We start from the raw sequence: 22,359 nt of genomic DNA on the forward strand, positions 1-22,359 counted from the left end.
TTTTTAAGGGTTTTCTTGCTGTCAACTTCTTTTGCCAAACTGCTTCTTAAATTGTTTTCAGTTTTTAAAAAGTAGTCCAGGGGACATTGCATCAGTTGTACATTTGTGTGTGCATGTGAATTTCTCTCTTTCAGCAGTTCCTGTGCCAAGCCAGTCAGACCATTTTTTAAAAATTCAGAAGTTATAAATCAGTTTAAAGAGAGAGAGAGGCAAGCGTTCCAAGTGTGTTAGTAAAAGCCCTCCTTCTGTCCCTCTTGTGTTTCCAGAGGGATATGCACATCTCTGTCTCTGTGGCAGCTAGAAGTTCTTGTTAGAATAAATTCTAGGATTTGTGGGAATGTGCAATGTTAACATTTAAGGACATTAGAAAAGCCTGCTAGATTCTGTTCTCACAGGGGCCAACCAGATTCATATGGGAAGTCCTCAAGCAGGGCATGGGTGCAACTTCCCAAGGCCCCAGTTTTGTGGTAGATGTTGCAATTGCAGACATATGGTGAATTAGTGCTTTGGCTGCAGAGCACAATGAATCTCACTTCCTGCCCTTTCCCTGCGGCTGTCAGATTTCTCCTGGAAGGCAGAGAGATTAACCAGTTCTTGGCTTCTGCCTCCTTGCACCCAGGTTCGCTTCCCGTCTCACTTCAGCTCAGACCTGAAGGACCTGTTGCGTAACTTACTCCAGGTAGACCTCACCAAACGCTTTGGCAACCTCAAAAATGGAGTCAATGACATCAAGAACCACAAGTGGTTTGCTACTACTGATTGGATTGCCATCTACCAACGGAAGGTAAGGAGAAGTAGGAGGGTGCAGTCAGAAGAGGGGGGCGGCTTGTGGTAGCAGCCCACAGCCTTAAGCAAAGGTTTCCACTATCACACTGCCAGAGAAGTAATGCCAACTCACTGTGGGTGTGTAGTGCTGGTATACAAAGCCATCCAAACACATGTATCACCTTTTTGAAGCGTATAGCTCACAAACAAGAGAGCCCCCCCACCCACAAAGCTTAACTCACCTCCTGGTGAAGCAGCTCTTACACTTCAGTGGAACTTGCAGGCCCAATATTAATGATATGGGATCTCGGGACATATTGTGATTATTAGTTATCTGTGAAAAGATCCCAGGATCTAGTTAAATCCACTGTTGCAGCTGTGTTGGAAATCATCATGTCTTCTCTTAGACCTTCGCTTTGTGAATTTGATTGAAAGCTTCAGCCCCACAGCTGCTAATGGCACCTGGATGCTAAAAACCTTCTCTGGTCACTTGCTGCTTTCCTTGGTATAAGCCTGCAGCCTTCCAGATGTTGTCAGACTCCAGTTCCCACCTTGCTGGTCAGGAGTTTGAATCCAGCACAGTTTGGAGTGCCACTCCTGGTATAGGATCTGCTAATGGCCAAATGAAAGTAACTGCCCATAGAACATGAGGAGCGGGCAAGGCTAAGAAACCCCTTTGTATGAAAAAGCTGAAGGGAGGCAGGATAGGATGATGTCGTTGACCGTGTTCACTCTTAGTTCTGCTGCCTACCTAATTTGCAAATATTCTGGAGATGAAGGTTATAAGTTTCAGTTCCTCCTAAACTGGGGGAAAATAGCAGGCCCAATTAAATGCATCTCTGCTGAGAGGAGGAAGCTGAGCAGCAAGGCAGGGGTCAGTAGGTACAGCTTCCATTTTGGCTGGGCCTGATTCAGGGCCAAACAAGACGTGTGTTTTTGTTCAGTCTGTACCTGCCCATTTGCCTGTAACGTGCAGGTGTGGGGAGAGCCATGTTTTATGTCAGGGTGGGCATACAAGGAAGGGAATCAAGGGCTACTCCATCCACCCTTTTCCTTTTTGTTTTATTATAAGTATAATTTTTTATTATTTATTGAATTTATATACCGCCCTATATCCAGAGGTCTCAGGGTGGTTCACAAAACAAAATAAAAATAAAAAACCACAAAACACATTAGCAAAATAAAAACAACAACCCAATAAACACACCCCAAAGAAACAAAAAAATACACCACATTTTAAAAGGGCATAGGATGTCAATCAAATCAATCAAAGGCCTGGTTAAAAAGGAACATTTTTGCCTCGCGCCTATAGGTGTATAATGCTGCTTTGAGATTATTTCCCCCCAAACCAGTTCCAGTATTGGAAGTAGAGTGGGATAAAGGGAAAGGAGATTAAAGTAACCCAAGTGTGGCAAGGTAAAGAAGGGGAAAGTTTTGTTCCCCTCTCCTGCCAGCTCATTTTTGATACTCAGAAAGTAGATTTCAGCCCCACCTGAGAGATAAGCAGTCAAGGACCTGATTTAAAAGCACAGGCATATCTGGCTTGCCCTTCAGCGGGCTCAAGCTATGAGTGAGGAAGAGCTCATGTTGCTCTCCTTACCTGTGGAATAGGCTCAGCTGTACCCAAGGGCCACATTCCCTTTGGGGCAGCCTTCCAGGGACCACATGCTGATGGTGGCTGAGGCCAGAAGCCAAAGTGAGGAAAGCAGTGGATGTGAATTTTATCGTGCAATAGGCTCCTTTCTACAGATGCTTGCGCGCGCACACCCACCCACCCTCTGCCTTCCATCCAGGCAAGCAAGAGGTATTACTAGAGCCCAAGGCCCTATTCCAGTCAGGCAAGTGGGGCCAGGGAGGTGTGTGTGGTCTGGGAAGGGTCCCACAGGTCAGAGAGGAGTACATTTGCCCCCCAACCCTGAGGTTCCCCTGTATGACATGTGTTCTCTCTCTCTCTCTCTCCCCTGCCCACCTATTTTTGTTTCTGGTTAAACTGAGAAGGCTTAAACCAATAACCCCGCAGGGAGCCCAATTTCACAGCAAATGGTATCATTTCTCTCTCCTAAACCCATGCAGACACGACCCCTAATAACTCCTCACTTTGTCCCCTCCCCTCCACAGGTGGAAGCTCCCTTTATACCAAAGTGCAAAGGCCCCGGCGACACAAGTAACTTTGACGACTACGAGGAAGAGGAGATCCGGGTGTCCATCAGTGAGAAGTGCGCCAAGGAGTTTGCAGAATTTTAGGGCCAGTCCCCCTTGCTTTGTGTGCCCAGGAAAAGGAAGGGCTGGATTTGATCAGCCCCAAGGGCCAGAGTTCCTTGCCTATATGTTAATTTGGGGAGGTGGGAGAGTGTTGGGGTTCACCTGAATCTGTTTGGGCAGAAGAGAGAAAAGGGGAGTTCATTTTGAAGCTGTGGAAAAGGCAGCAGTCGGAGTGCCATCCATCCACCTCCCACTGAAAGCTGTAAGGTGGCTCCCAGCCACTCTCAGGCAGGTTTTAAACAAATTCCCTTCCTCCTCATATTGACTCCAACCCCCCTCCCCACCACTACCACACACAAACCCTAATTGGACAGTCCCTGGTTTATTGGTGGCTTTATTTTATTTTTATTTTTTTAGGGGAAAGGGGATATATTTGCCATTCATCACCCCCTATGAAAGGTCTGGTTCATGGGGCATTGCAAGAATTTCTGGAAGGGGGGGTGGTCAGGGCAAGAAATAACCACATCCACACAGCACTTTGGTGTTTAGACCAGCACTGAACAGGTTAATGGCCCCACCCTCTCGCCTTCCCCTATGGGACAACTCCTGTCCTTTTATCAGTCCCCCCCCTTCCAGGCCCCTTTTATTATCTTTAAATAAAAAGTTTAAAGAAATAGTTGACTGGCTTTATAAAAAAGGGTTTTAAAAGTCTAGGCAGGGCACAGTGCTTTTTTATACGCTCTGTCTCCCGCACCGTTAAATTAAATTCAGCCAGAATTTTAACTCTGTAAAAACAACTGAGTTTTAGCATGAAGAATTTGTGTGTGTTTTTTGGATAGAAAAACACTTTATTTCCAATCTTTGTCTCCCTATTTTGGGGGAAAGAAGGGGGCAATAGTTTTCACACCTGTAGGAGGGAGCAGTGACTGGTTGCCAGCTGGCAAAGGCATACTGAGAGAAAGAAGCTTGTCTCAATTTGTCTTTCTTAAATGTGCACACACACCTTCTCTCTCTCTCTCTCTCTCTCTCTCCCTCCCTCCCTCCCTCTCTCCCTCCCCTAGTCTCCCCATCACCACCACCCTCCAATCCAAATGTCCCAACATGAGTTTCCCCACTTCAGGCAACTCTTCAAGCATCTGCCTGAACGGAAAAGAAACAAGCAGGATCTAGTCCACCCTGTGAAACATCAGATAGACTCTAGCTAGTTGCCATGGTTCAAAGGGGCTTCTCCCATTTGGTGAGCCATCAGGGTGGGAGAAAGTCCATGTAGATAGAGCTTGACTGTCGCCGTCGCAGGCAAAATGCATTGGCTGCTGGGATCCTATCCTTCCCAACTCAAACCTCCGACATCTGTTTTTGTAATACAAGGATGTTTCCAGTCTGTTGGTGGAAACTCCATCGCACCGGTCCTTAAGGGCTCCATCGGCCTGCTATGTGGGTTTTTTTATGTTAAGACGCTAAGGAGGGAGTGGAAAATGTAAATCCCGGTGTAAACGGAGGTGGGGTAGGGGCTCAGAAATGAAAGTGTTGGGAAGGCCCATTCCATTTTGACCTGCAGTTCTGACAGGGAATGAGAGGTGGCATCTGTTTTATTAGAGTCTTTTCTCATGGATGCTGAGGGAGCTGTGACTCAAAGATGAGGAGGGGGAGCCCATTTCTCTCCATTTAATTTGTTCCGACTCTTTCCTCCCCCTCCCTTTCCAATGCAATGCCTCTTTGTGTTCTGTCTTCACCTACCCCACTCCAAACACACTCTATATTCACCAGTTTAGTTTTCTTTTGTTTTCTTTCTGTGGCTGGGGAGCAAAGCAGTCTTCTTTAGATTGATCGATGACATATAACACATACAGAAGCGCTGTCAGGAGCAGGTAAGCTTTGCTTGCCCCTCCAACTCCTCGTCGTCCTCTTCCCACCAATAGCTCATTGGCCTCTTCTATGTTGGGTTGGGGAGACAGCGGGAGTTAAAATACCCACCAGCTCCCTGCCTCAGAAAAAAACACTTCTATGTAATCCAACAAAACTTGTTTCACTGAGAAAAAAACAAACCCTACTTCCTCTTTAACAGTGTGCTTTGTTGTAAACATATTTGAAACTATTACCAATAAAGTTTTGTTTAAAAAAAACCTGAACTTTTATTTCTGAAGCATGACTTAAGACAGGGTGGTGTGGAGAAGAGGAAAAAGCAAGGGGCTGTGATGACATTGAGACGTTTGAACGCTAATACAGGAGACAGTACTTGGGCCTTCCAAATGACAGGTGCTAAATGATGGCACTGGATGGGAAGTTATGGAATATATCTTCTTAGAGAGCAGTATGTGTGCTCACATTTGCCACTGACACAGTGAGATTCTTTACCTACAGTTTAATTGCCATGCCTGAAGGTACATAGATTGAGGGTATTGTCTGTCCTGATCAACTTTAAGGAGGTCAGCTAACAAAATGGATTAGCTAGTTTTAACTTACTGGCCAATCAATAATGCAATAGCAATATAAGTGATATTTTGAGTCTGTTTAATTTTTAGTTTGTGGGAATTCTGCTAGCATCTTAAAGATGGAAAGTTAAGATTATCAAATAGCTGTGAAAATGGGATCATGTGTCTGTTACCTAAAGTTTACACCAGCATTCCACAATTGCCAGATTCACTGGACCTGTGTGTTAATATATATATAGATAGATGATAGATAGATAGATAGATAGATAGATAGATAGATAGATAGATAGATAGATATGTAGCCATAGAATGTGGATATTCATAGAAAGCTCCTACCCTGCTGATTACAAAAGAATACACTATTTGTATATGAAATAAATGTCACATGTTGAGTTACGTAATGAACTATAGTGTTGTACAAAGTCCATTCATTCAAGGCCATTGAAAGTTGGGCAGACAAAATATAAACCACTTTAATGGTACACAGACATTCCCGTTCTTGTAAGAGATCAACCGTTATCAACAGTCTATGAGAAAACTAATTGTCTTAATCTCCAGAGGTACTGCAAGGTCTCTGGACATTTGTGTTTTGCTTTTGGGGTCTCTGCTTATGGCCATAGTTAAAAGAACTTTTTCAGCAAGATGTATGGCAACTGTAGTTGGCTATGATGTCACTCTTTTCTTTAAATTTTGCTTTTTCTATGTACATATTTTCAGGCTTGGCTTGAAAAAGTGACAGCCTACCAGTAGCTTGTGGCACATTACAAACTAACTTATTTGTGTTGCATTAGCTAGCTAGGATGCTAGAGCAGTTTTTAATGCTGCTACAAGACTCCTTTCTTGTTCTAGTTCGACTGAAGTTGGCTTCTAAAGAGATGTCTGCTCAAGTGAAGTGATGGAATGAGGTGCACTGGAAAACTAGGGTGAACTGTTCTAAAAGTGAATGGGTCATTCTGAGAATAACAAGCATTAGGGACTGAACAGCAAAGGGATGCAACTTGATTTGAAGCATGCTAGCTGCTTTCCCAGTTCATATAGAGGTAAGACTTCTTGGAGATGAAAACAGCTATGAGATCCTTTTTGGTTCCTTTTTTAATTTTCTTAGCTAAACCCAGATACACTGTAGTTTGTTCACTTCACATTCCCCCAATGTTGACGACAGTTTGGAAGAGGAATTCCACTTTCACCTCCGGTTAATAGCTGTGGTATTACTTTCCAAAACTGCAAAATCTTTTTGACCAGAGATGGCAGTGGGACGAAAATGTGTGTGTGTACACATGGGAACTGAAGCCCTTCTCAAACCACTTTTCATCTCTCAAACGTACCTGTCTCCCTCTTAAATTGCCTTCTGATACCCTATCTGGTCCCCATTGTTTGAGCACTTTTTTCTCTTCGTGATGTGGTCAGGCAAGGAGGCCACATCTGGTGATGAGCAAAGTCTTGCTCAGGAGGGTAGCACTTGGTTAACAGTGATCCCCAGCGTTCTGAAGCTAACAGGGTGCAGAAGTTGTAGGCCAGTGAGCCTGCCTACAATTCTTGCAGCTTCTCGGAGCAGTCTGACACCATGCGGCCTCTCAATAGGTCCACATACAACTCATGGCTGCTATGCAAGAAAGTTGGTACAAAAGGCACTATAACACTAGAGAATGTTGAAAACCCAGAAGCACAAAGTTAAATCTCTCAAACACAGGCTTGTTAACGCAACTTGCCCCTTTTCCTGTCACGTAAGACAGGCTCCGTTGCCCTATGTAAGGAATCATACCCCAATTTCAATGTATCAGCTGTTTAGGTATCTTCAAGTTGGATTAATCTGTATGTGTGCAGTCTTCAGGCCATTTGACTTGCATAATATCCTTTTTACATAAGATTTAGATAACTGATGTGTATATATGTTAAAGTTGTATACTCAAGAGGAATGCTACATTTGGCATACTCTTGTCTCTGTTCAGGATGCCTGGAAACCTTGCATTTGCTTGCCAGCAAATACTGGAATTCTTGAACCTTGGTGTTTTAAGGAAAACCACAAATGAGAGATGTTAAGAGTAACAAAAATGCTACTGCAATTTTTCAAGGCGGTTGCTCTTGAAATCTCTCTGGAGGGCACAAATGCTTCGGTTTGGAAAAGATCATTCGTTTGACACAGTGGGAGTTTTAAAGTAAAACAAGTGGACTGGTAGTTTCAAAACATACTGAAAGCTACAGTGCTTTATTCCCACCTCTGGAAGGGAGGAGGGCTTGAAAAAGAGATGGCATGAAGGCAGTTCATTCCTGACCACTTCCTCTCACTGACTCAGCTTGTGAACATGGGCATATTGCTTCCCTTTCCAGTGCCTCTTTCCCATCAGTAATGGGGGGTGGATCAAAGCCACTGCTTCCCACAGTCCACATCACTGCTTAATCGTGCTACCTGTGCCATAACTGGGAAAACTATGATTTGAGGTGGACTGGAAATTCTCACAGGATTAGCACTGGGGAAAGTATTGAGTTAAACAGGTACAGCCTATGAAGACACAAAACCCTGTTATTCTGCCCTAATTGCAATATGTGGGAACTGGGAATATAACTCATGAAAGCTACCCACTTGATCTTAACATATCCTTATCAGCTGTCCTCAACTTATAGAAGTAGTCCATAGCACAATGTTAAAACTCATGGTAACTTAGCATGGCTGTTCCATTTATACTATCCATTTTGCTTTTGGGGCCATAGAAAGATACCTGATTCTGTTTTGTTTTTTTTTATAAATATTTATTAAAGTTTTTAAATATAAATGCACAAATAATAAACAATCTTACTTCTATCACAGACATAATTTCATCACTTCTTTGGACTCCCTCACGTCTCCCGCTCCCATTTACATTGTTAAAAGTTTTTTCCAAACAAATTATCAACTTGTTTACAATCTCATGTCCACTCATTCAAATATAATCTAGCACTTCTTCCAAAAAATTTTATATTTTCTTTAGTCTCACTTATCATCAAATTTAAATCTAATTTAGTGGTGGCCAATTTTTTATAATCTAGCATCCTTCTTAACATTCAAACAAATTACAATGTTTTTGTAGATACATCTTGAATTTCTCCCAGTCTTCCTCCATCTTCTCTTCTCCCAGATCACGGATTCTGCCAGTCATCTCGGCCAGTTGCATATAGTCCATCAGCTGCATCTGCCACTCTTCCAGTGTGGGTAGATCTTGAGTTTTCCAGTTTTTTGCGATGAGTATCCTTGCTGCCGTTGTTGCATACATAAAGAATGTTCGGTCCTTCTTTAACACCTTCTGGCCGACAATACCCAGAAGGAAGGCCTCTGGTTTCTTAGTGAAGGTATACTTAAATACCTTTTTCAGCTCATTATATATCATTTCCCAGAAGACCTTCACCCTAGGGCATGTCCACCAGAGGTGAAAGAATGTTCCTTCATTTTCTTTACATTTCCAACATTTATTATCAGACGAATGGTATATTTTGGCAAGTTTAACTGGGGTCATGTACCATCTATATATCATTTTCATTACATTTTCCTTCAGAGCATTACATGCGGTGAAGTTCAGCCCAGTGGTCCACAACCTTTCCCAGTCCTCAAACATAATGTTATGCCCAATGTCCTGTGCCCATTTTATCATAGCCGATTTAACCATTTCGTCTTGTGTATTCCATTTTAACAGCAAGTTATACATTCTAGATAGTACCTTGGTCTTTGGTTCTAACAATTCTGTTTCTAACTTCGATTTCTCCACCTGGAACCCTAACTTTTTGTCATTTTTAAAAACTTCTTTAATCTGAGCATAATGTAACCAGTCTCACACCTTATCCTTCATTTTCTCCAAACTCTGCAATTTCCAATTGTCAGAAAGATACCTGATTCTGAGTCAGATCATTGGTCTATCCAGCTTAGTCTGCACTGGCTGGCAGTGGCTCTCGGGTTTTTGATGCAAGGTTCCCCCCCCCCCCCCAGTTCTACCTTAAGCCACCAAGGATTGCATCTGGGACCTACATACAAAGCAGATGCTTTTGTTCTCCCCCAGAATCAACAAGGAAGGGATTCTGTTCTGTAGGATCCCTTATTGACTTTTCCCCTCTTCTTGCTCCTGCCCCAGGCATAAAGCAGATCACTACTGTATTTCTCTTATGATGGTCAGTGTACTGCAGGAACTCATCTACTATATAGTTCAGTAGGTTGCTGCACTCTGCATAGACATTCAACGCATCTCTCACCAAGAACCGAGCCTGCTCCTATTTACGTAACCTCTGTATTCTAATTCTTGGCCATGCTATTGCGATGTATTGTTGGAAATATATATAGAAGTTGGAGCTGCAACAATATGATGCAGTGCTGAGTGCTGCTATTAAATATTCCAACCACTCCCTCAAACCAGTTAGTCAGTCTCTGGCTCCTGAGCATGCTGTTCTCATTGGTCTGCTTTGAGATTTCCTTCCATTGGGTTTTTTCCACCATTTTTTTTTTGGTATTGCTACAAATCTTGGGGTTCCCCTATGCCTGGTAGTAGCTCCCCTTTTGTACAAGGGCCTACAGCTTGAAAAGTGGAGCGTACACAACATTTTGCAGCACTGCCCTTCAGAGTGACTGTGATGAAGACTGGTCCAGCTTGGTCAGGACTTGAGTAATTAGCAGGTAGAGAAGATGGACAATAGCACTGACTTCAACCAGACATAGCTTAAGTTGGTGGTGCTGATGTGCACTGCTGACTTTTACGTGAACAGTAACTACCACACTATTTACTATGGATATGCTTTAGTGCAACTCGTGTTCACAAATAAATGAACAGTGTGGTGTGCTAGCCTTTGGCATCTTGTGAAAATTTCACAGCCCTACAGTACATCAGTACAGAGAAAATATACTCAAGGCCTCAGTCACTCTAGTGCAGATTTCCTGTATCATCTCTTTGAAATTCAATAGTCAATATTCCTAGCATTGCTTAGATTCTGACTTCTGGGGCTGTGGGGAGGGGGGAATCCAACTGTTACAATTAATTGCTTAACCATAATAGAACCAGGTACAAGCTTCCCCTTTCTGATCCTACTTATCCTCTTAAACTATGTTTTAGCAGCTTATGTTTTGTTATGTCATCGCATCATAAACTCTGGGGTCCTGGCCAAAAAGAAGAGTACAGTAATCAAAATGCAACATATTGTGAAATCTAAGGGCCTCCTTTCTAACATTTCTAGTGTATGAGAACAAGAGTTGGAGGAGGGTACCCAAGACTGTGAGAGTTTACAGCAGGACATCCTAGTGTGACCAGAGGACAACTGGTTGTGACAACCGCAAGAGTTCAGTTCAGTCTGACCTCTGTGTATTTACTTGGATGCAAGTCTCACTATGCTCAGTGGAGCTTGCTTTTCTGTGCACAGAACTGAAACCTTAATGGTGTAGCCTAGGGCTGCAAAAGCAAATGTCATAGGAAGTGAAGGAGTGGTGGCTGGGAGGGACATTTTTCCTCTCTTACAGCCGCCTTTAAAAAAACACACAAAGCAAAACATAGAGGTTCTGATCTCCTTCCATATTTGAGCGCTCATATTTATTTGCTGTAGTCAGGAAATGCAAGTGTACAGGGGCAGGCAGGACAAACCTTCAGCGATCGGGATTAAGCAAGGGCGTGGACGCTGACCGCTGTAGTTTTGAGTGAATAAATGTGGACTAGGAGGAGGTCAGGTTCGTAAATTGGGCAAATGAAGACGGGCGTTTGAGAGGAAAGCTAAGCATTGCAGGCTGAGGGGAAAACTTCTATTCCACTTTCCGCTGAAATCCGCCGCTGAAACTCCTGCTGCTATAAATGGAACAGCCAGCGAGTTTTTGTTTTTTAAAAAAGAATTCTGTACTCGCCGGATTCCTGCTGTTGACTTCTGCCTGAGGCGGCCAGAGCGCCCTTTCCAGCCGGCGCGGCCGCTAAGGGGACGCTGCGAATTCTCCTGCTCCACCTTAAGCCGCCAAGTGTAGGGAGGCTACGGGAGGCAACAGCGCCTCCTTAAGCGGCTGCGGGTCCCGCTCGGGCGGTGGTGGAGGCGGCGGCGCGTGCGGCTGGGGGAAGGGGAGGGAGGAGCTCGCGCTGCCCGGACCAGCCCGCGCGCCGCCGCTTCCAGCAGCAGCAGCGCCTGCCGGGCGGAGGGTCTAGTTGGCGCCGCGCGGGCAAGAGCTGAGGCCAAGGCGGAGCGGCGCACGGGGGCAGCGAAGCCCCGGGGGAGGCGGCAACACCATGGCCGGGCCCCCGCCGCCGCCCCCGGGCCAGGAGGCGCCGCGCTACCAGGAGTGGATCTTGGACACCATCGACTCGCTGCGCTCGCGCAAGGCGCGCCCGGACCTGGAGCGCATCTGCCGCATGGTGCGCCGGCGGCACGGCCCGGAGCCGGAGCGCACCCGCGCCGAGCTGGAGAAGCTCATCCAGCAGCGCGCCGTGCTCCGCGTCAGCTACAAGGGAAGCATCTCGTACCGCAACGCTGCGCGGGTCCAGCCGCCTCGGCGAGGCGGAACGCCCGCCGCCAGCCCCGCGGCCCCGCAGCGGCCGGCCCGCACTTCCCCGCCCAGCGCTCCCGCCGCCGCCGCCGCCGCCGCCACCGCGACGCCCCGGTCCTCCCAGCGTGCAGTGCCCCGCGCGGAGCCAGCCGCGCCGCCGCCGCCGCCACCTCCGCCGCCGCCACCGCCGCAGCCGCCGCCTCCTCGTCGGACCGGCCGGGAGCGACCGCCGCCGCCGCCTGCCCCCGCCCCGGAGGAGCCCTCCCCCGTCAGCCTGCGAGAGATTGTGCGCTACTTGGGCGGCGACGGCGCCGCGCCGGGGGGCGGCCGAGTGACTCGAGGCCGAGCGCAGGGGCTGCTCCAAGAGGAGCGGCTGGAGAGGACCCGCTTGGGTGGCGGCGGGGGCGGGGGCGGCAGCGGCAACAGCGTCGCCTTGCCCAGGGCGGAGAGAGGCGCGCAGGCCCGGGCGCCCAGCGCCAGGGCTTACAGGAACAAGGTGAGGGGCTGCCGCGGCGCGCGCGGGGGGAGGGGTGGGGGCGGGGCGGCGGGGGCGCACGGGCTGAGGGGAACAGGTGAGCTTCCCCAGGACGGAAAGGGACCTAGCGGAGGAGTGCGCGCGCAGGGGGCGCCCGAATACTGGGCGCGCGGGGGGGGGCGGGGGGGCGGGCGCCGGAGAGGAGCCTCTTTCGGGGAGGGCAGACGGCGGCGCCCAGCCCCCCGAATGTTGTCAGCGGGCGCTCGCGCAGGTGTGCGTGTGTCTGGGAGGAAGAGTTATGGGCAGCGCCCAATCAAATCGCTTTGGCACGGGAGGGGGCGCCACGATTGGTGCCTGGGCTTCGACGGGGCGACATTCTCCCGTGCAGTTCCGAAGTATTGTGGGAAGGTGAGCGGAAAGGCCGCCGCTGGATGGCACAACTCCGCCTGGTCCGCGGGGAACTTGCGGGGCCGAGTTGGGGAGCGGGTAAGAACCACCCCCGGGCGTGCGGAGGGGCTCCGCTCACCTGCGCGCGTGGCCCTCCGGTGACATTTGTGCGGCGTTGGGGATGCACGACGGGCCCTGGACAGTGGCCCCTTCTCTGACCTCGCCCCCCCCCCGCCAAACTCAGGCCGTGCCAGGCTCCGTATAAACACAGAACAAAGAGTCAGTTTGTGCTTGACCTAAAGGGTTCTGTAACCTCCAAATAAGGTCGGGAGGTGGTGGGAGTAGTAAGGCAGCGAATGCAAACGGGGAGCGGAGGGGGGAGCAGAAAAGGAGAAATCATGTGGTGTTGGTCAGGAGGGTGACCAGCTCTGGAATGTAACCCAATCCAGTAAGGATCAGAGCAATTATCAAGGGTAGAATACAATTACAGTCCAGTAAAAAGAAGCCCCTTTTGGTTCTCTCTTATTTTTGGCAAGTTTTCTGTTACAAGGATGGCAATAGATTTCCATAAATCTAGGCGGATCCGCCCAACAAAGCCAAGTGGAGGGATGGTGTGGCTGAAGTTTGATTCCATCTCTTCTTGGATTAGAAGGCTCCTGCTGTGTTTCAAAGAGCCTCTGAGCATTTTGCGGTAGTACTTTGGAGGCCTTTACCAAGACTAGAAACACCGCTGGTTCCAAGTACAGTGGTACCTCGGGTTAAGTACTTAATTCGTTCCGGAGGTCCGTACTTAACCTGAAGCACCACTTTAGCTAATGGGGCCTCCTGCTGCTGCCACGCTGCCGGAGCACGATTTCTGTTCTCATCCTGAAGCAAAGTTCTTAAGCACTATTTCTGGGTTAGCAGAGTCTGTAACCTGAAGCATATGTAACCTGAAGTGTATGTAACCCGAGGTACCACTGTACAGTAACTCATTTTGAACAAATAAGGGAAACTGAAGCAGGATTACAAGAAATGGCTCTGAGTAAAATTACATTGTAACCTGGAAGTAGATTGGGTTAGTTGTCAAAGTGTGCAATCCTGTTTATGTCTAGACAGAAGTAACAGCACAGAGGTCAGTGGTACTTAACTCCCAGAAAAGTTGGCATAGGATTTAGCAAAAGGCCACACCCTTAGCCTGGAAGTAAGCACCGTTAACAACAATTATGTGTAGGACAGTACTGTAAAGTCAATAAAAGTGAAACAAGGAACTTGAGGCACCAACATTGAGTAAGCCTGGAGAGTTAGACACAGGGGTGATTAGTCTGGGGTGCTGTGGAAGCAGGGCCTGGATTTGTAAATATATATATGTATTCTTTTTATGTTTGCAGAAGGCAGGTGAGGAGGTCAAAGGTGAAGAAGAAGAAGAGGAGGAGGAAGAAGAAGAGGATGAAGCCTCCACCATGTCTGAAGGTTCAGAGGTGGCACAAGATTATGAGGCCAGCAACTACAGCAGACCTGGGATAGGCCAGGTGAACGGGGACTGTAAGGACAGCAAGCATGGTGGGAAAGACATCCCACCCAGCAGTGCCCTCACCAGAGACCTGCGCTCCCTCGAGGAGCAGCCCTTGAACAAAGGATCAGAGCGTCCCCACCATGAAGGAAACGAGCAATGTCATACAAAGGCCTCTTGGCCTGGAGAAAGTGCCTGTCACCATCTGGGGGGCAGCAAGAAAGATGGCAGCGCCTATCAGCAGCCAGACAGAGCAGGTATAGGGTATAGGGTGGGCGAGAGGGCGGGGGGAATAGTTGGCTAAACTTGATTTTTCTTGGGAGACCCAGGCCCTAGAGGGATATGGCAAAAGATCCTAATGGAGGAACCATTGGAGATGGTGATAAGATTATTGCACAGGTTTTTCCAGTGTAAATAGACCCCTGGCGTCATTGTGCAACTCACTATTGAGAATTATGCCTAGGAGCCCTAGGCCAGGTCAGTAGTATTATGGGTGGATGAGGAGTGGGGGGATCGGATTGTGGGAAGATGGCTTTGGCTCTCAGGTGTTTGTGCCATGGGAATTAAAACTGGCTTCTTGTTCTTCCTCAGAAGGGCTCCAGGCACACACACACAAAAAAATTCATTCACCAGCTCTGCTTTGTAAGAGAACCAGGCCCATTCCCATTTGTGTATTTTTTTCTCCCTCTCTCTTACTTTCTCCCAGTGTCACCAGCTGTTGCAGGTACTGAGCCCTCTGTGCCCTCATCCCCTGGGAGACCTGGCATCCAGGCAGATGGGAGACCCTTCAGCTGCACGTAAGTTTTGAGTGGGCACTAAAAACCAATTTGTTTAATGACAGCTAGTTCACCTATGGCCCTCTGTAAGGAGAGAACACTTGAGTCCCCTGCTATCAGTGCCACCACCTATTTGGGGGAATCTAGAAAAGGAACAGACAAGACGTCTTCAGCAGTGAGTAAAGGCTGACTGCATCTAGAAGGGCTTTCTTCAGATGCCTCCCTCCTTCATTGGAGGAAATGAGTTGCTGCTGCCTTTCAGATTCCAAAGCAGGCACAGTGGGGTTGAAATACTTAGACGTCCTCATTAGGCTGCTTTTCACATTGCCATATTCGTGTGACTGTGATGCCATATTGGTGCCTTCCTGTTTGCTGGGATAGGCTTCCTGTTAGCCTGGCCTCTGTCATCCATGTTCTGGGAACCTCCAAGATAGACTGCTGGAATGCACTGTCTATAGAGCTGCCTTGGGAAACTGTTCAGAAGCTGCAGTTTGTATAGAGTACAGCTGCTTGATTGCTGCCTGGGACTGGGGGTTAGGATCATGTTTTGCCTGTGCTATGCGGCTGCACTGGCTTCCATTCCATTAGTGGGTCCTGTTCAAAGGGAACTTGAAGGGCCATCTGTCTCCAGATAGGCCTCACTGACTGAGGTGAGGTGGGTGGCAACCAGAGAAAGTTTATTTTTGCTGGTGGATCCCCAGCAAGTGATGGAACATCTTCTGCCCAAAGATGTTTCCCTGACAAGATGCTATTTTTCCTTTCAGCTCCAAGCAGGTGTCTTTTTATTTACCCAAGCTTCTGAGATGAAGTTCTTGCTCTCTGTCATTTTGCGGCATTTGACTTACTTTATTATTCACATTTTGTTTTATTCTTGTAACCCCTCCCCTTCCCGCAATATATTTGAAGGGTGGTTTAAAAATACACATAATAAATTACTGGGGTGGGGTTTGGGTGGCCCAGTACAGAAAAACTTGTCTCTTGCTCAAGTTGGGTTCTTTTTATGATCTGCCACCCCCTGCCCATTCTGGATCCGTGCATGCACTCTCTTCTATTTAACTCCTGGTGAGAAGTCCCCTTCACATTGTGGAGCAGGAGGCCATTGGATGCCTGGGATATGAATTCTCTTTTCTCTCTCTCTCCTCCTCGTAGCTCAGTGAAGGAGAAGCCTTCTGACCCAGTGGAATGGACTGTGAGTGATGTTGTGGATTATTTCACAGAAGCTGGTTTTGCTGAGCAAGCATCTGCCTTTCAAGAACAGGTGAGAACCTTGGGATACCAAGTGAAAGATTTGGGGATTAATGCTCAAGCGGAACTCTTAGTGAAATAGAAGGCCCTGAATGGCATGGGCACTGAATGTTTAACAGGGTAGGGACTTGCATGTATGCACACTCGGTTGCTAGTTGCTTAGGGGCTCTTTGTCATATGTAAAACACGTGCCAGGGTGCATATGATTGTACATCAAAGCAGCAGTCACCATGGGGTTTTCTTGCGTGCTAAATAACCTGCCTTGCAAATAACAGAGGTGCTTGCCAATGATTAGAGATCTGTTTCAGTTTATCCATATTGCCACTCCACCCCCACCCCCCACCATTGTTTCCGACTGGCTATTCGCTTAAGGAAAAATAAAGTTACTAGAGCTCAGCAATCCTATTTGAATGTGTGTTTATGTTCATAGGAAGCATCCAGAGTGTTCTCCCACATATGTCTTCCCCATCCCTCTCTGCATGTTGCATCATGGGCCTCTTTCCCTTAGTATGGGATTTGGCTCCTTCAGCCCTCTCTCCTCTTATAATCAAGGCTCTCTGCCTGGTCCAGTTACAGCTGTCAATGGGCTCAACCAAGGCCAAAGTCAGGCTCTCCTCTTCAGGGATCTGCACCTAGAAGCATCCCACCTTGTGAGCTGCATGCTGTCTATGGACATCTGCACCTTCAAGCCACCTTTCCATAGGCCCTGTTGGCCCCTAAGCTCAACAGAGAGTGGTGTCATCATGCTTCCTATGCGCTGTGTTCAGATAGAAAAGACTGAAAAATACTCTTGTGACTATTTCAAAATATGAAATTCTGCCTAGGATGGGCATTTCCTGGTTACTTGTGTTGGAGGCCTAATGGGTTGATGGCCGGGTGTTAAACCAGTGGCATGAATCGTAATTGATCATGCTTAAATATGTGTTAAAAGGATGGGGAAGGACTAAGCATTCAAGATAGGCAAAAAAATGTGCATAAATTCAATCAAATCCATTTCTCAACCTGGAAGCTCGTCTAGATTTATAGAACACTTTCCTTCTTCCCCCCGGTTCACTGAGGAGGGGGATTCCTTCTTAATACAGATCTCTACTATTGCTTTCTTAAAAGAAGTGTGTGTGTGATCTATATTCCGTCTCTTAATGGGGGGGAGTCCCTGTGCCCTAAATGCCCTGATGTTTTGTGCCTCTGTTGCAGGAGATCGATGGGAAGTCTCTTCTGCTGATGCAGCGCACCGATGTCCTGACCGGCCTCTCCATCCGCCTGGGGCCTGCTCTCAAGATCTACGAGTACCACATCAAGGTGCTGCAGCAGTGCCACTTTGAGGAGGACGAGGGCGACTCCTTCATGGGCTGAGGAGGACGGGTGCAGCTCACGAAGGGTGTGGAGAGCTTGGGTGGGGAGAAGTGAACGGGGACTCTGCCAACCGCTACAGTCTCAAGTCATTTCAGCCTTTCTCTGCCTCCATGAAAACAAAGAGAAGCAGCTGTGTGGGAAGGGGAAGAAGGACTTTGGCCAGATTTTTGTGAAAATGGTGGGGAGGACAGAAATGATGACCCAGGCTTTGCGGCTTCTCTACCCTGATTGTCCAGAGATAGGAAAGACAGGGAGGGAGGGCTGCAAAAAAACAAATCCTACCCTTCTCCCAACCTGTCTGTGTTACTTACCCCAGCATTTTACTTACCATAGTGCATTGTCTGTTCTTGGGAAAGGGTGGAAAGATGTGGTTTTTGTTCCTCTTCCCAGCCGCAGTTTAATTGAGATAATTTGTGCTTCAGCATCCCCCCTTTCCCCTTCCCCTTTACCACCACAACAACAGCAACCACAGTAGCACTTGATGGTCCTACCTGCTCCCCCTCCCTTTGTTGCTGTTCTCAAGAAGACAAAGATAGAGCCTGCTGAAGGTGTCAGGAGGTTTTAATCAAATATCTTTTTATTCTCTTTTCTGTTTGGGTAGGCTTTTCTTCCAGTTTTCATGGTCGTTGCCCAGAGTCAACTGCTTTTTATTATTTCTTTCTTCCCATTTTTTTAAAAAAAATATAAATATTTAAACTGGAAAAAAAACCCAATTGGTTTAGTATTCCCAGACTTGTTAGCCTTCTGGAAGGAGTATTGGATCATCTAAAATGAACATGTGTCTAAAGGACAAAAGTATGTGTAAAAAGAGGTGGAAGTCCTAAGTTCTGCTCTCTTTTTCTCTCCTTTTTTATTTGAGGGTGGTGATGTCACCTAGTGGTGTTGCTAATCGGTTTATGGGATGTATTCTGACTAGTCCAGGGATGGGAGCAGAACTCTGGAGTTCTGGCTCAATTTTCAATGCTATAATCAACTGGGGTAAAAAGTGCGGTAACATTTGCACCATCACCAGGAGGTCTAAAATGAAACACTTAGGGTTTAGGGAAGGTCTCTTTGCAGTGGCAGAGGCAGATGACTCGTTGTCTGTGTATATTCACAACCAGGTAGCTTAGCTGGTGCTTCTATAGCAGATAATATAAGTGGAGCAAACACTTTGGGGACTGAAAAGAGCAAGGAAAGGAAATGGTCTGCAGCCCTGTTCTCAGTTACGAAAAATGGGGTGGTGGTTTTTGTTGCCTTAAGAAAGGATCTCCTCTTGTTAAAGCAGGCCAAGCCCGCAAAGGTATACTGTAAAGGCAAGAGGAGGTGGTAAAAAGACTACAGTGAAATTGGCTCTTTGTGCACATCAAATGGAGAGGATCTAGCTATGGCAGAAACACAAAATCTGAGCTTTTTTGGTGATTTTTCAGGGCACACCAGTACCCCAGTTGCTTAGTAAGTATCTGTTTCACAAAACAGTTTGAAACTCGTTTCACTGTCACGGCTTTCTGTAAAGAACTGTAGGAATGGAAACCTTTTGGTGAGGCTGCTGAGAACTCTTGTAGTATCTTAGACCCTTTTACAGAACGACACTTCCTAGAATTTGTTGTTTTAGAGCCGTGGCAGATGAGGGTTGAAACTGGTTTAAATTTGGAATGTAGACAGGCCCTTAGTACAGTTTAAGGATCAGTGGATAGACAGTAGCTACCCTGTTTAGTTGTGACTCAGAAACAGAGAAGCGTACGTAGCTCGAGACACAACCCAACATGCATGCCTAAAGGAATGCACAGCTAGACAGGAGCACACTGAATTTATGTTCTCAAAATTTTATTTGGAACCATGAGGGCTAGAAACCTATTGTTTGAACTTTGAAAGCAGAGGTTCTCAATGTTGTAGCACAAAAGTGCCTCAGGGGCTTACATACTGGCTGCATGTTGCCCCCTATTGCACTAGACCCTACTATTTTGTCCAGAGCTGGGAATAAAAAAACAACAAGATTTTTGGGTTCTAATATGTATTCTGTTTATTGGCCACCAGTTGTCAAAAGAGCTGCCATAGGAGGTGAAATGCTTTAGGAACCAATTTAGATGACTCAACAGTGGGAGTGATTTTTCCAACTCTTTGTGCTGTCCTTTTGGGAACAGAGTAGGGCTACAGAATTGGGCTGCCCGTTTACTTCTTTGTTATTGACACTGGCCAGGGTGGAAAGAGGAGAGGACATTAATAATCCACAGTGGAAAGGTGTAGATTGGAATGGACAAAGCCAAGCAAGGCTGCTCCAGCGCAGTGTTGAGGCTTGGTTGGGACAAGGTTGTGTTGCCTGTCAGTGCAGAGGGTAGTTCAAGTAAGAGACAAGACGGAAAGGGGCTTTAGGATCCTAACTTCCTAGATATACTGTAGTACAGTTTAAGGGCTGATATACATGACCGTGTGCTGATGAAAACACAGATAAGGTGCTGGCTGGCTGTGTGGTTTTTTTTAAAAAAAACAGATTTGTGCTTTGGGATCTAGGCTTAAGCTGGTTGGCAATGGGCCCAGGTTGTAACATACAGGTTTTGGAAATTTGTGCAGGGGGAATGGCCTTGGCTAAGGCTGTGCTGAGGTGTGAACTGGGCTTGTGTTTACTAATTCAACATCTACAAAATCCAAAGGCGAAGTTTCCTTGGTAAAGGTGGACACAACATATTGCACAGTATTTTATGTTGATCTAGGCTAATCTAGCTACTGGAAGTTGAACACTTAAAGGCTAGGAATTAATTTGGACCATTCTAATGAGGAGAAATAGTATTTTAATCCTACAGCTGGTCAAATAAGTGCTCCATCACTTTGGGTGACTCTCAGTTCCAACGAAGTTTCATCTCAACCTTTATTTGAAATCTAGTTTGGATGTGAAGCTGAAACCGGAGGTTTGGGATGGACTAGGCTGCAGAATCACATGCACCCAGTTCAATGCGAGACTTCACACCTGGCTCCCTCTACCTCAGAGCTTTCCAAACTTTTCATGTTGGCGACACACTTTTTAGACATGCATCATTTCGTGACACAGTAATTTAGTTTTGGTAGCAAACCAGAGGTTAAACTAACCCTTTTCCAGCACCGGGAAGAGCGGGGAGCGTTTGCACAACACATTAACACACTAAGGTGTCGCTACACAGAGTTTGGAAAGCTCTGCTCTACCTGAATTGAATACATAACAGTTACTTAACTTATTCAGAGACTGAATCACAGACACTTCCCTAAACTTGCTTAAAATTCTAATTTCAATCATGGTGCAGGGGTGGTCTAGCACCCAATGTTGCTGCAGAAACAATGTCACAGGTGGTGAAAAGCGAATGGGGGTGCAGGGAGTGGGAAATATTCTAGGGCCATTTCACCAACTAGGCCTCTGGCAAAGTGGTCATTCCTCAAACTGCTGATCAGTGATGCCTTGGATGTATGGTTGAAATATCAAGGAAATTCTTGATATTTCATGGGCTTCTCCTTGGAAATGGTGATGCAATCCAAGCCCACATACCCACCTGAAAGAAGTGGAGAGAGGATAATTAAGAAAATACATGCTTCTAACGGACTTTGCAACTTTCCTATTAATTCTTCAGATTTCCCTCTGAATAAGTGATTGCAACTAGCATTTGCTGATTAACATGGGATGCAGCTGTCCAACTTTGGGACTACAAGTGGTTGAGCTATAAGTACGGGTGCCTCGGATGTCCTCTGTTCTGTTTCCAAATGTGCTGCCTTGACTTAAAATGGATGGAGGACCTGTGGCCCTCCAGAAGTTGGGCTTCCAGCCAGCATGGCCAGGAATGATGGAAGCCGTAATGCAGCACCAGTATCTTAGGCCCTACAGATGCTCTTACACTCTGAGGATCCTTAGGTTGTAGTTCTATACCTGCTTACCGTGGGATAAGCTCAGTCAAAGTGAGTAGAACCTACAGCTGAGTACAGGATTGTTAGTTACTTTCAGCACTATGTGGCATTTTAATTGAGACTAACCCAAAAGCAGCTGGGTTGTCAACGATGAACATCCCTACAGAACAAATTCATTCAGGACTGGCATACTAGAGGTATCAATGTTTGTGGTGCTTACAACCAGAAGTTGATCTTTTAAAACAATAATGTGCTGCTCCTGTTTAGCTATGAGTATTTAACCTCGGGGCTAATGGTGGGACCTGATGCATTGTCCTGCAGCATACACACACACAAAAAGGCAACCAAAGCAATGAAGCATCTGAAATACTTTGAGGAAAGGCCAAAATACTTGAAGCTTTATAATTAAATGGAAGAGGGGAGGGATGAATTGTGTGTGTTGTGGCAAGAGTCCATCTCTTCCCTACATACGGGCCATGCTTCCGCCCCTGACAAACAGACCAAGGACAGATTTTTTAAAAAACTATGCTTCCATCCAGCTGATGGAAGGCTGTTGTATGTGATGGCCACTGGCTCCAGTGCAGGTTCTAGCACTAGCTGTTTGCCATGATAAATTAAATGGACACACCTGATTCAGAGGCAGTCTACCTCTGACAGCCAGCTGGCAGTCTAGCCACTCTCAAAAACAGGATGCTGAAGTGGATGGACTCTGTCTGAGGCCATGGAAGTCTTTATGTTCCTCATTCTGACTTCAATGTACCTTTGGGAGTAGATAATAAATTAGGATTGATTCCCCCCCCCCCCCCCAAGATGATTTACAATGAAAGCAACAGCTCTGTGGCTGATAACTGTGTGTAAAGAAAGATTCTGCTTCAGTAAAAAATAGTAAAGGACTTTGAATTCCCATTGTGCTGATC

General features: G+C 46.6%; 2 protein-coding genes and 1 long non-coding RNA gene across 7 annotated transcripts in view; 2 read left to right on the forward strand and 1 right to left on the reverse strand.

Annotated features, from left to right (window-relative positions):
* The window catches only part of PRKACA (protein kinase cAMP-activated catalytic subunit alpha), a 61,321-nt gene extending 56,355 nt beyond the window's left edge, over window positions 1-4,966 (forward strand). For all 5 annotated transcript variants that reach the window (XM_081850281.1, XM_081850284.1, XM_081850282.1 and 2 more), the window contains exons 9-10: window positions 620-784; window positions 2,884-4,966. In XM_081850281.1, coding sequence (XP_081706407.1) covers window positions 620-784; window positions 2,884-3,009 — 291 coding nt within the window. In that variant the 3' untranslated portion in view covers window positions 3,010-4,966. The remainder of the gene's footprint in view (window positions 1-619; window positions 785-2,883) is intronic.
* A 6,504-nt stretch (window positions 4,967-11,470) lies between these two features.
* On the forward strand, window positions 11,471-19,572 carry SAMD1 (sterile alpha motif domain containing 1). Its single transcript, XM_081849380.1, has 5 exons — window positions 11,471-12,364; window positions 14,101-14,479; window positions 14,929-15,019; window positions 16,148-16,256; window positions 17,438-19,572. The coding sequence occupies exons 1-5, from the start codon at window positions 11,612-11,614 to the stop codon at window positions 17,594-17,596; spliced, it is 1,491 nt and encodes a 496-aa protein (XP_081705506.1). The 5' UTR covers window positions 11,471-11,611; the 3' UTR covers window positions 17,597-19,572.
* The window catches only part of LOC309334791, a 78,380-nt gene continuing 69,492 nt past the window's right edge, over window positions 13,472-22,359 (reverse strand). The window contains exon 3 of the long non-coding RNA XR_014153275.1: window positions 13,472-13,525. This is a non-coding gene — a long non-coding RNA (uncharacterized lncRNA). The remainder of the gene's footprint in view (window positions 13,526-22,359) is intronic.

This window comes from Podarcis erhardii (genome assembly GCF_964252035.2).
Source record: "Podarcis erhardii genome assembly, chromosome: 2".
NCBI lineage: Eukaryota > Metazoa > Chordata > Lepidosauria > Squamata > Lacertidae > Podarcis > Podarcis erhardii.

Bases quoted from the DNA above. Each gene is read 5' to 3' on its own strand.
- SAMD1 (XM_081849380.1), top strand. From the start codon at position 11,612: ATGGCCGGGCCCCCGCCGCCGCCCCCGGGCCAGGAGGCGCCGCGCTAC. The intron at 12,365-14,100 runs GTGAGGGGCTGC...TTATGTTTGCAG, and splicing joins CCAGGGCTTACAGGAACAAG to AAGGCAGGTGAGGAGGTCAA. The intron at 14,480-14,928 runs GTATAGGGTATA...ACTTTCTCCCAG, and splicing joins TCAGCAGCCAGACAGAGCAG to TGTCACCAGCTGTTGCAGGT.